This window comes from Astatotilapia calliptera, chromosome 18 (genome assembly GCF_964374335.1).
Source record: "Astatotilapia calliptera chromosome 18, fAstCal68.1, whole genome shotgun sequence".
NCBI lineage: Eukaryota > Metazoa > Chordata > Actinopteri > Cichliformes > Cichlidae > Astatotilapia > Astatotilapia calliptera.
In genome coordinates this window covers 13318584-13331657 of record NC_137439.1, presented here as the reverse complement: position 1 = coordinate 13331657, position 13074 = coordinate 13318584, and the positions used below count along the sequence as shown (strand labels likewise).

Below are 13074 nucleotides of genomic sequence, written 5' to 3'. Positions count from 1 at the left end.
AGCAATTTAATGCTCGCCTAAGTAGTGTATGATGGAAAGCTATATCACATTTCTGTTGAGACTTTGCAATAAGTCTGACAACTTTTTATGTAATCAATTAATTAAACAGTACCCAGATACCCTGTAGAACACAGATGGGTGGAATATCCAATGACAATTTAATTTTTTGCCCTTTATGAGCCTCTGCAGGGAGCAGTGGTGACAGTGTTAGTTTCAAATCTCAAAGCTTTGAAACTGTCAACTGACTGGCAATCACACTTTCCGTTTGCGCCAAGCAGCCTGCACGAGTATATTCACACATTTTTGTAGCCAGTGCGGCTGCGTTTGTGCGGCGAAAGACACACTTAAAGCCCGCCCAGCTCTGTTTCTCTTTTATATCACTGATAAAACAGTGGATGCGCATACTGAAGTCTGCACGTGAGCAAGAGTTGAGACAGCTTTTTTTTCTCGGCTCTGTATGATGAGCTCAGCATTTTGTTTGTAAGAGCCAGCCAATCAGAAGGAAAAAGACTGAGGCACTAAAACAGCTTGTTTCAGACAAAAGACGCCGAGCCCAGTGTAAGAGAAATAAGGATTATTTTGAACTATGAATCCTGAAAAATGCTAAATGAGCATTATAGGTCTACTTTTTATGACTTTTTAGCCTCTCAATGACAGATAATGCCTCAATAAACCTTCATTTCAGTAAATGTGATTCTTCATGTTCCTCAAATCAGAGCTAAACTGTTAGCTGGTAAGTGAAACACTGCGCACTAATCCAATTTGTTTGTTATTTCTTCAGGCACATTCGCCTTACAAATTAAAAGACTACTAGATAAGAAAGACTAGGGGACAGCGAAGAAGCAACGCTGCATTTAATTCCTCATCCCTCTCTCTCATGTATAAAAGGACAAATCTGACAGACACATTGGAGAAATGTCTGTCAGCAGCGTTAAACAGTGGAAAATATTAGGATCATCAGTGGAAGTCCCGGATTTCTTATTGAAGCACATCCAATATTTTCAGCTGCCAGCCCCTTTAAGGACTCAGGCTTAGCTGACTTAACAGCCAAACGAGCCGTGCCACATAACAGCCATTACCAAACCATAATCAAATGCCCATTATCTTCAGTTGAGCGTTGGCAAGAAACAGCACTTCATTAAAAAGAAAACAGACTCAAGTACAACATTCCCCCTCGTGCCAGCTCACAATTTCAGTTTTTAAAAGGAAAATAAAGGCCTGGTTTGTTTCGCCTCTCAGACAAAAAGCCAGAAGACTTCAGATATTAACAGAAATATGCACAGAGGAAGGAGCATTGTAACCATCGACTGTTAGTGGCGACCACGTCTTTCAAAGTGGGCGTCGATATTTTCTTTGGCATAAAGGCGCTGATTTGGTTTGCGCCACATTAGATGTCTCTTTAAAAAGACGTGCACGTATTCAGCTTGTGGAGACCATGTGGCCATAGAAGCACGTTCACACTGACCCTTGTGAGGTTCAGCTGATCTCAGTGTGCATGGATGGTTTAAGTACAGGACAAAGCAGTTGCATTTAATAAGAGATTTTACAGCTAAATTACAGCCTACACACGAACCATACGTAGTGCCATTCACATAACCTAACAATGACACCAAACGATGAGGTGAGAGGACAGTACACTTATTGCACCATTATTCAACTGGCTTCATTTATTTCAGGGTCACTTGTTGCAGATTTGAAGGAAACTGTTCTGTAAATTACTTTCCTGGTCACAGAAAGAAAAATGTGTGCGTCTGTGGATCAATTAACAATGATCACATTTTTAAACTACATTCTATAAGCTTAATATTTGTCTATAATAGTGCATTAAGCCTGTCCCGTAGCCAAAACATGCCTTTTTAAATAAGGCCTGCAGGTTTGTTTCTGAATGACCTGACTGGTTGGCTTGCCTGTTGAAGTGTCTGCTCCTGATGGATTGTTTTGTAACAGCTTACTGTTTAAAGCCTTGTAACTCTGGTGCTGACAGAAACTGACAGCATCATCATCATCATCATCATCTCGGTCCTGTTACTGGCCTCCAGACTCTTTCTATTCCTTCTGTATTTGTCGAGTACGTTTCTTTTCCTCCTCCTGTTCTGTGTGTGTTCTAGGGAGTTTATGCCCAGTACATGTCTTGTGTCTTGTTTGTTCACTTAGGGTTAGGCAGCATTCCTTTCTGCAACAACATCTCTGTTCTGTTTGTTCACTTTGGCTTTAATGCACCGCGGAGTGCGCTGCTTTCGGTTTAATGTCATGTTTTCTCTTATATGAATAAATAAATCACTCTTCGCTGATAAACCTGTGGTTACCCTCGGTTACACTGCAACTCCCTTTATTCTTTTATATTAACCTACTTTACAGAAAAATGGGGAAAATACAAACATTGCACTTCATTTGACTTCATTTCACAGTACAGTTCTGTTGTACCGTGTCACGAATGATGCTGTAAGCAAGTCTAACGAGTGTCTAGCGGTGACGATACAGCTCCAGTGTCCTGGCACATTTCCCCAGGCTAATTTTAGGTGAATATTTGGTTACTGGTGTTGAATAGTGACGTGGCATGTCTTAACCTGTACAGAAGCGGAGCACCGATGGAGTTCGGCCTTAACCCTCCAAACAACATCCAGGCTACAAGAGAGTGTGATTTTAGTAAATGACCTAGTTAAAAAGAGCTAAAATAAAATACATATAATTGACTTTTATTTAACATTATTTACCTTTTATGTTTATGTGTTATTATTCAGGTTATTTGATATAATGACTTCAAAGCATAGTCTGTTTTGGGCCTAAGTAAATACAGTTACTAATTAATCCACAACTTAGCTGTCTAATTGGGGGGTGATTGTGTCATTTTCTGTAAAAATTAAAAAATAAAACAAAAACATTTTTGTATCTTGGAATGACTAAACTACAGAAACACTAGTGCACTGTACGTGGATGTGTATTTTCTGTCTGGCATTTAGTTTTAATGAAACTTCATAACAAACAGAATTGAAGCTGAAATTGGACATTTCAAAGAGCAAATTGCAAATATAAAGAAGGGAGCAGGGCGGTGTCTCATGTTTGCCACTATTACGGCTGTTTACATGGTGTTTTTTTGCGCCCCTGTAGCTAAATCTAATCAAATTTGGTAATGAGCATCTCCGGTAACCGTGCTTTGCCACTATGCTGAACGGAAGCTTCCAATTTGGGGTAAAAAGGAGGGGGAATCTGCAGCGGCTGCTCGCCGAGAGGCTCAAATTACCCCTGATATAGAAGCAGGGAAGAGAAATGGGTTGTTACTCCAAATATGGGAGCCGAGCCAAGCCTCGTGGTTGCGCAGCTTTGTTTCGTGCTGTTGTACAGACTGCAGAAAGAATGTGTGTGTGTGTGTGTGTGTGTGTGTGTGTGTGTGTGTGTGTGTGTGTGTGTGTGTGTGTGTGTGTGTGTGTGTGTGTGTGTGTAAGAGACCCACAGTCACCCCTGGCACTTAACCACTGTCTATCCAAAGCTTCCTTTAAAAATAACAGTATCACAGTATGATAAATTTTAGTTCTTCTTTTACAACAAAATAAAAAAGCAAAAAGCAGTAAAAGTGATTAATTATTATGCATTAGAAAGAGGTTACATTACATTTTTCTTTTATTATCAGGTGTATTCCTGTGTTTATATTTAACATGCATGCATGTTCCTTTGTGTAAATCATCATGGAAATAAATGCAGCAAGTTTTTGGAAAGCCTCTAACTTGAAGCACTCCTGTAGGTCTATAAAAAGCAGTGACAGAGTACATCAGAAGAGGACACCGAATGCAACACTGTGCCCTGTGGTTCTAGCTGGAGCTTAACAGGTCTTTTTCATGCTTTAGTGAAAGTAGGCAAAAAAAAAACCGCAGGTCACAGACCACAATACCGCAGGCCCATGATTGGAGATCAGTGCTTGCCAGCCAACATCTGGCCTTGATTCATTGTCTCGATTAGGAAATCATCGGTGAGACTTTTTATTTAAACACTTCCGGATTAAGATTCACCGCCACCGCAAACTGACAACAGGTCTTCTGAGCCGATTCTGCAGATACTTCAGACGGACTTCAGATGGCTGTGAACCAAGTGGCCACAAGCAAAAAAGTCATTAGTGGAAAAACTATAAACACACTTCTCAGTGGCAAAGGCGCTGATGAGCGTAATAATGGGGCCGCGCTCAGCGCAACAGAAACTACCGCTGCTGCAAACAAACACTGGTTCAGTGGACTTGTTAAACTAATCTAGGCAGTCCCAGTTTTTCAGTGGGAGCCGAAACTCACACCAGTGCCAAACAATCAGCCACAACCTCAGTTTCATGACTGTTAATATTCAAATTTCACTGCCATTGATCAGTGGCCATGAGTATTATTCACTGACACTTGGGAAATGGCTACAATTACAGCTAGGGCTGCTCGATTATGGCAAAAATGATAATCACGATTATTTTCACTGAAATTGAGATCTCGATTATTTGACGATATTTATTTAACAATAACAATGTATTGAATAATGACTTTAAAGATTGTCAAAAAATAATATAAAATAGTGTGCAAATACTGATAACAGTGCAAATGTTTGCAATATAAAAAATAAATGAAAAATGTAAACATCTATGTTTCGTGAACTTTGCAGTGTTGCTCTGTGGTGCAGCTACGACACTGTAGCAAAGTTTACACACTATGTCTACTTGATCCACGTCTGACTCCGCGAACCCATAATGTTTCCACACCACTGAAGTTTTTTTTTTACCTCTCTTTTCAACCAACGGCAGTCACTCTCCTCTCCAAATAACTTCTGCTTAGCTTTCCGAGCTTCCCTCGGGTCCTCTTAATCAGCGATCCCCAACCCCCGAGCCTCGGACCGGTACCGGTCCGTGAGTCGTTTGGTACCGGGCCGCGAGAGTTGAGGCTCCGGTGTGAAATGTATAGTTTTCAGGGTTTTTAATCGGTTTTCAGTGTTATTTTGTTATCGTTTTTATCGTTTACTCGGTTTTCCTTGGTCTTGTCACGTGTGTTATGAATAAATTTTCTTTTTTTCAGTACCGGTACTAGTTTTATTTTGTTGTATTTATCCGCGACACTTTAAAGGCCGGTCCGTGAAAATATTGTCGGGCATAAACCGGTCCGTGGCGCAAAAAAGGTTGGGGACCGCTGCTCTTAATTGTTGTGACACGTGTTCGAAATGCAGAGAGGTGCGCTCGATTTGCCACACGGAGCAGCGTGAGAGTAAAGCACGAGGGAGGGGCTAATAATCGGCTCAGGCATTTTTGGTTTGGTTTAGGTTGAAAGCCCAGATCGTAATCGTGATTAAAATTCGATTAATTGAGCAGCCCTAATTACAGCACTCTACCATGGTGGAGGATCCACTCTTAAGGCACCTCCTCAGTTCAGCGTCACTACTCCCTGTCCAGGATATCCATCCTCATCACCGAAGGAGGGACCGCTGGCATGTAGGTGTAAACAGACAGTACAGTAATGAGGTAGCTCTTCTGTGTTGTGCCATCAACTTAGCTAGAGGTTGTTTGGTTTTCCTGATACTCTTCATTCTCTCTGGTTGTTTATATACTACTACTGTATTTTGTGCTCTCTTCTCTTTCCCCTCTTTCCCAACCAGTCACAACAGATGGCTGCCCCTCCCCGAGCCCAGGTTTCTTCCTGTTAAGTGGGAGTTTTTCCTTCCCAGTGTCACCAAGTGCTTGCTTATGGAGATCAAGTGATTTGGGGGGTTTCTTTTTAATATCGTAGGGTCTTTACTTACAATATAAAGCCCCTTGAGTTCAGTTGTTGGTGTAGTGTGTTATTTGGGGGTTGAAAGGCACAGAGATGCTGTGTTTGGAGCTGTACCGATAATCTTGACACATATGGGATCTCCAGTGGCTTCACCTGAAACTTTACGGTTCATAAACCTGAGACTGAAGAAGACACTCAGATGAGTGATGAAACGTTTCTCCCACTGAAAGCGCTGCATGCAGACGAACAGAATCAACTTTCTGGGATTTCCTTACCTGGATTATTGAGCATGCATCAGGACATAATGTAGGCAGCGTTGTGTAATGATATGGGCCGACACCCATGTGTAAAACTCTTCTCAGCACTTGAACTTGAACTCTTTATGTGTAAATTGGTGGGCTCCTTGTTGTACAGTAAAAGGCACAATGTACGTTAGACATCATGAATGTTCATGATGTCTAACGTCTTCTATACAACGTCCCCACAACATAAGAAATGACGACACTACAGTTTATTGAGAGTAAACATTCACAGACTAACTGGAAAGGTGTTGCATCACATTAGAGTACAGTTCAGGCAACATTGACACAGAGCTTGGCCTACTTAACTTACCCTAGCACATGACAGAGGTCTGACATTTCAACATCAAGAAGGAGCGACATGCCCATTTTTGTTTTGTTATGTCTCTGTATTTTATATTTATGAGATTTACTCTGACACAAAGACATGTTTTGTTTCTAACAAATACCCTCATCAGCTCTTATTTAAGTTGAACTGAACTCTGTAAAAGCTGGATGGGTAAGACGTGTGGCAAAAGCCAATGGAAATATTGATGTACCAATGAAAAGAAGCTGAGAAGGGCTCTGCAAAGCTGCCACTAATCGCTGGCAAAAATCATAACAAACTAAAAGGCAAATCTAATTTTTAATGTTAGACACAGTTTCTTATACAATCATGGAAAAAAAAAAAAAAAAAAAACCACATGATTTTTTGACTGCTGCAAACACTAAATGGTGACATAAAGGGGAGAAAAACTGAGCCAAGTTGATCTCCAGATAAAAATGGTGGCTCGTAAATAGATCTCAACTTGAGATAGAGAAATCTGGACATTATTTAACAATAATCATTATAAAAAGATCTGAACATTTCGATAACTCCCTTGATTAAAATTGTTGAAGGAAACAAATGCATTGAAACACAATAGCCCTCACTTGGTTTTATGTTTCGATGGAATTTCATTTTATTATGACTTTAAATCCACAATTACACTGAAAAATCAAGCTATGAAGGAGATTTTGCTGCATTACATTTTGTACTGAAGCCCTTGTTTTGTGTTGTGCTATGTTGTAAATCCAGGGCACAATTTTCCTTTACATCGGTGACCTTTCAGCTGTCACTCCCCATTAGGCTCAGCTCGAGCCAAAAAGAGAGCCTTTGGTCAACAACAGAAGCAAAAGCAATTCACCTGTGTGGAAATAACAAATATCTTTCAACAAAATGAGCACAGCTTGGGCTCTGGCAGCCCACAAGTCAAGCTCAACCAGCAATCAGTGCCACAACACATCAGCCGATGCTTCAGCTGAGTTCCTTCTGCACATCCTATTGGCAAAGATCATATGCAATGCCAGTTAAGATGCTTCAGCCTGCATACAAAAACCTACTTTAACTGCACCACCTGTGCTTTAAGCCATTTTACAATCAGTCTGCTGTCATTAATGCCTGCTATGTCACAAGGAGCTCCTGTGGTGCCCTCCATGCCCTTTCATGGTATCCACACGGCCATGCTATCCATACAGGTAGCCATGTTCTTTTGTTCATATTAATATCAATAAGGGTATAAGCACACAATAGAAACGGGTCAATGTCAAACTGCATCATTCAAGAATGATCACACAGCCGAATACACACGACCTCAAACATTGTTAGTGAAAACTGGACATTATCCTCCTCGTGAAGGCCAGATTTATTGCAGGACTATTTTTTTGAGACCTTTCAAGTTTTATCTTTGTATATCTAAACTGTCAAGTGTAGATTTAGAAGTGAATTTGAATTTCCAATGAATTTGTATTTAAAAAACATTTGTTATAAAAGAAGGCTTGTGACTATCTGAGTCACTGAAAAGTTCAGGATGAATGGGTAGGTGGAATGGTGTTTCACTGGATGGATGGATGGATGGATTGAACTTTCAAGTTAAATGCCTTTTAACTATTACTGACTAAGGAGATTCTGCCATCTTAGTACTTTTAAACCTCAGCGCTGCATTTAATACCGAGATACATCTTCTCAAATGCCCTTTTTTCTATTTCATATGCTCCCCCTTGCTCATTTAAAAAAAATTTATTTATTATTATTTATTACTTATTATTTATTTTTGCGTTTCATTTATATGCAGATGACTTGAAGACTTACGTGCCACTCAAACATCAATTCTTCTGAAGGCCCTGCTGCGCTGTTTCGGGAGATATTTGGACATGGATGGCTTTAAATGTTCTTAACTTAAATGAACAGAAAGCAGAGGTCAGTGTTCGGTGCTCCTGACTTTGACCTCAGCCCTTTAAAAATGTTTTTTAAAAAATCCTTTGCAAGGAATCTAGAAGTGTGTAACAACAATCCAAGTTTTGAGAAACCTTTGCAGTTTTTTCACCAAAACTGTGAATCAAACTGGCCAACATTGGTACTTCTCTGACATTAGACACCTGAAAACCATTTTTAATGTTTGGCTTCTAAATGCTTGAGTTCAGAGTTCCTTTTATTTGTGTTGTTTTTACTCGGATTTTCTCACTTTGTTTCCTTTCTTAAAGGCTATCATTTTGTCCTTTGTTTTATGTTATTTGATTTTATTTATTTTTTGTTTTTAATACAGCACTTTAGTCAACAGCTGCTGCTTTTTAAATGTGGTATATAAACAAACTTGACTTGACATGGATGAATGGATGTGTTAATAGGTGATTGCATCACAGATAGCACACGTTTTAGTAGATAATCTTAATAAAAAGCTGCTTACTTCTCTGACAGTGGTTGTGGGTCCAGCAGCGTTCACTGAAGTGCCCATTGAGGGTGGTCGTCTGGCAGGTGGTCTTTCCGACTGCCGCCCCTGGACACACATCGCCGCACTCTCTGTCATTCTTGTTGGCCACGATGTAGTTGTCCTCCACCGAGTCCAGGATCTTGGACCAGTCCAGGGTGGAGAGATAGCAGAGATCAGGGTTCTTCTCAATTCTCACAGCTCCTCTGGTGATGTTCATCAAACTGTGAAGGCCGATCTCGCGCAACTGGAGCATCTCAAACACAACCAGGGCATAGTTGAAGAAGAGGTTGTTGCCTCTGATGACCGTCAGGTTGGGGAAGAGTTCGCTAAGGCTCTCTAGCCCGTAAACTCTGAAGAGCAACAGATAGTCGGTGATGACTGTCAGCTTGGGGAAACTTATGCCTCTGAAATCCTCAGGCCTGGTCCTGAACATGAGTAGGATCTTCAGGTGGCCTTCAATCACAGTACAATTCTCGAGCGTCCGCAGGTTGGTCACATTGTTGCGGATGTCCTTGCTTGGACAAACTGAAAAGAGAATCAGAAAGACAGAAACATATTCTTTAGAAACGAGTTCTAGTGTCACATACAGAATAATAAACAGTAAATTGGTGGAGAGGTTCAAATGTACAGTACGCCATTAAGAGTGACGAAACTGTGATGCGTTTCAGAAAAATGTTTTGGCTCTTGGGTGTGAAGACAAAAAAAAATTCTAAGGACAATTAATCTTATGTGTTGTCTGCTCTTCTCAGTGCCGAACGTGCATTACACAAGATGTCTGCTCTGTGCACAGGAAAAACAAGGTCGAAGAAGTAAGACGTGACAGATGGGGGGGAAAATAGATCTCTTGATAATTAGGAGATATTTCTTTCCTGAAGAAAATATGTGGCTATGTCCCTAACTTTGATAAAGACCAGACCATCTTCCTTGACATTTTGTTTAGCAACCACATATCTGTCTGTGAGCCTCTGTCAAATATGGAGCGCTGTCATCAACGTGAGGCTATGCTCATCCTTGGTTATGCCGAGTTGATTTGTGGAGTTGCTTCTGTAACTCAAGACCATAAAAAACATTAGCTAATGCATTAAAAATATTTGTCCTTGGTAATGGCCATGTATTGCACCAGTAGCAGATTTGTGGCTTTGTCAGTGCTCACCCAGACACATGATCCTGTTCGATGAGAAATTCCTTAACTATGCCACCCCGCAGACGGGTTACATGTTTTTCTGTCTACTGTATCGCTGTGACGCAACACGTGAGATTAATGTTAGCCAGAAACTATCACTCGTCTGTCAAGTGTTATTTTGACACCACTGCTTATGTTTAGTCCAAAACTCAACAATATTACAGCTAACCCTAAGAACCACAGCAGTTTCTGGGTATTTTTTTGAAATCCTCTCACATTTTTACTCACCCTGAACTAAGTTTCCTGACCTGCATATTTATGTAAACAGAACATGCCCAGCTTGAAATAGAAAGAATTAAAAAATAAGGCATGAATTAAAAGATTTTGGACTTTTGATGACTCTGCCAGGTGTAAGAGTCATGCAGACATAAAATTACTTTTATTACTTGCAGCAGAAATTAAGAAATATTAATAAATAAATTGATTTCGTCAGCTTTAGATGAATGTCCAGTGTGTTGCAAGAGCTACAAAAAAAACAGGGAGTTGAGTATAAAGAAAACTAAAGGTAATTTCCTAAAATGCCTTTTTTCAAATGAGCCAAACTCTTAACCTCATGGAAGTGCTATATGGGTCACCCCAGCCTTAGTCATGCTGGAGGTGTGCGGCCTGCTGAGAGTGGACTGCATTTGTTTACCAAAGGACCAACCGCTGAGCCGGGGACATCAACCAGTCAACCGGTCAGCCGTGTGGAGACGAATGTAACCACTAGGTGTACTTGTCTTTATGGCCGCAGCTCATTTTACACCTTCTGTTGCATAACAGTACAAGACAAGCAGAGCACAAACACGGAGTCCAATCACCGGGAGACTGAACAACAAGCGTTTCACTTTGTAACCTTAACCAGGAAGCTAATTCTCCAGCACTTATCTGGAGTTGAGCCTACAACTCGGAGGCGTGTTTAAAACGGAGCGTAAAATGTTCAAATGAGGGTTTCAGCTGCTGCCCATTAAAAGCAGCTCAGTTTGTTAAAAAGCACATTTCTCTTCTTAAACTACACAAAGATCAGCAGCTCTCCTTGGAGGCACTGCTAACTTGTAAGCACATATGACGGGCCACAATCCTTTTACTTTCAGCACATCTACTTCAAATTTAAACTTTTCACATCAAACTGACTGACAAACTGCCAGCAGCCTACTGTAGATCCATTAGGAAACACATTTACAACTACAAGCTTCTCTCTGTATCATACAAGGCCCCACACACAGTCGAGCAACGCCATTAAAAAGAACAAACAACAGCCGAAGTTTACAATACGAAGGGTCAGTGGCTGTGTAGTCACAGCTAAGGCAGAAAGCAGAGGACTAAAATGAGAAGGGGAATAATCACAGGGCGGCGAGTGCAAGTTCCTATCAGTGTACACTTTCAGCCAGGCCAGTATTTTTAGCACCACATTCCCAATAGAGAATCTAATACACTCCAGTCCTACCGATAGTGGCTCACATTGGAAAGTGGAACATAGCAGCCCTGGTGTGTAAGTGAGGAATTTTGGAGCAGCGGCAGAGAAAGAAACTGTCCGAGCACTCTTCTCTACCTGCGAACAGCAAGTTCAAAAACAAAACTCTGGCAGACAAAAACTAAGGCGGCTTAAATTTAGCTCATGACAACATGTCATGACTGAAACAAGACAAACTGGGACCACTGATGAATTTACATGCTGTATTGTGAGAAACAGAGAAACTGGGAGATTTCACAAAGGTTTCCACTCTCCATACATCCCTTAGTCTGAACCAGACACTGAAAAGACTGCTTTGAGTCATCAATTAGAGTCGTTAGAGGGGCACATTTCTATTCACCACAGACATCATGTCTCTCGCTGCCTACACCTTTGAGAGAGATTTACTTTATAATTAATCGAATAGGAGCACTATGATAGACACAAAAGAGCAGGCAGAAATGTATTAATAATAACTATAATAATCACAGTGTAAATGTTTTCCCTAAATGAAATTTATAATGAGCAACAAATCGCACGAAAAGACGAAATAGAATTCTTTTGAGCAACATATTCTTTTATTATGAAAAACTGGGTCTTTTAACACCATTCATCAGCAGGATAAATAGTTGGTTTTGGCCTCTTTGGGCATTTTATTAATTATCGCTCAAATAACTCAGCCTCCATTTACACGTCCACAATATACTACCGTGTCTGGATTATCTTATCTGGATGAGGGGAAAATGCAGATCATTAGCACTGAAACAACATTCTGATAAGCAGTTAGTTAAACAAATAATCAGCTTCTCAGAGCTGGAGGAGATTTGCTGCTTTCAATGTAAATTATTCACTGTAAGGTGAATATGTCTGAGTTCTGAACATTTGGTACATCAAACGATGAAGAAATATAAAGGACGATTGGAGATTGCGGCTATTTTTCCTTTTTTTGCGCCACGGACCGGTTTATGTCCGACCAATATTTTTACGGCCCGGCATTTAAGGTGTCGTGGATAAATACAATAAAATAAAATCAGTACTGGTACCAAAAAAAGAAGATTTATTCATAACACATAGGAAAAGACCCAGGGAAACTGAGTTAACGATTAAAACGATTAAAAAAGAAACTCTAAAAACTCTAAAAACCATACATTTCACACCCGAGCCTTAACTCTTGTGGCCTGGTACCAAACGACTCACAGACCGGTACGTCGTCCGTGGCCCGCTGGTCAACGGTACTCTCTCCAATCCCAAAATGCAAAGAAAAGCTGGAGCCTGGAAGGGACTTAACTTACAGTGTACACTTAACAGTTAGGTTGGTTCGAGGTCTGAACACCTCGTGATAAATGAACGACTCTTGAGTTCATCTGGAAAAAAACGAGACCAGCTCCTCTAAAGGGTCCTGGTGCAGTTGTTTTGGTCTGCACCCAAATGCAATTATATCTTCAGAAATGAAGCGCACCAAGCAGGAAAACAAACCAGAGTTCGGTTTAAACGACTAAACGGTGCAGACATGAAACGATGTCCTGTGAATTTCAGATGACCACAAGAGATGGTGTAAAATAGCCATGTATCCTTTACGTTGCACGTGCAGAGGTCGAGACACAATACCAACAAAGTCACACTTGTGACCTAGGCGACGCAAGCAACCTGACAAATGGACGTGGTGCCCAGCTGAAGTTTGGAAAGAAGATGAAAGTGAGATGCT

The 13074-nt window shown here is 40.7% G+C and overlaps 1 protein-coding gene across 2 annotated transcripts in view; it reads right to left on the bottom strand.

The window, feature by feature from the left end:
- Nucleotides 1-13074, bottom strand: part of insra (insulin receptor a) — a 52671-nt gene that overhangs the window by 32103 nt on the left and 7494 nt on the right. For both annotated transcript variants that reach the window (XM_080293390.1, XM_026150677.2), the window contains exon 2: nt 8731-9279. In XM_080293390.1, coding sequence (XP_080149516.1) covers nt 8731-9187 — 457 coding nt within the window. In that variant the 5' untranslated portion in view covers nt 9188-9279. The remainder of the gene's footprint in view (nt 1-8730; nt 9280-13074) is intronic.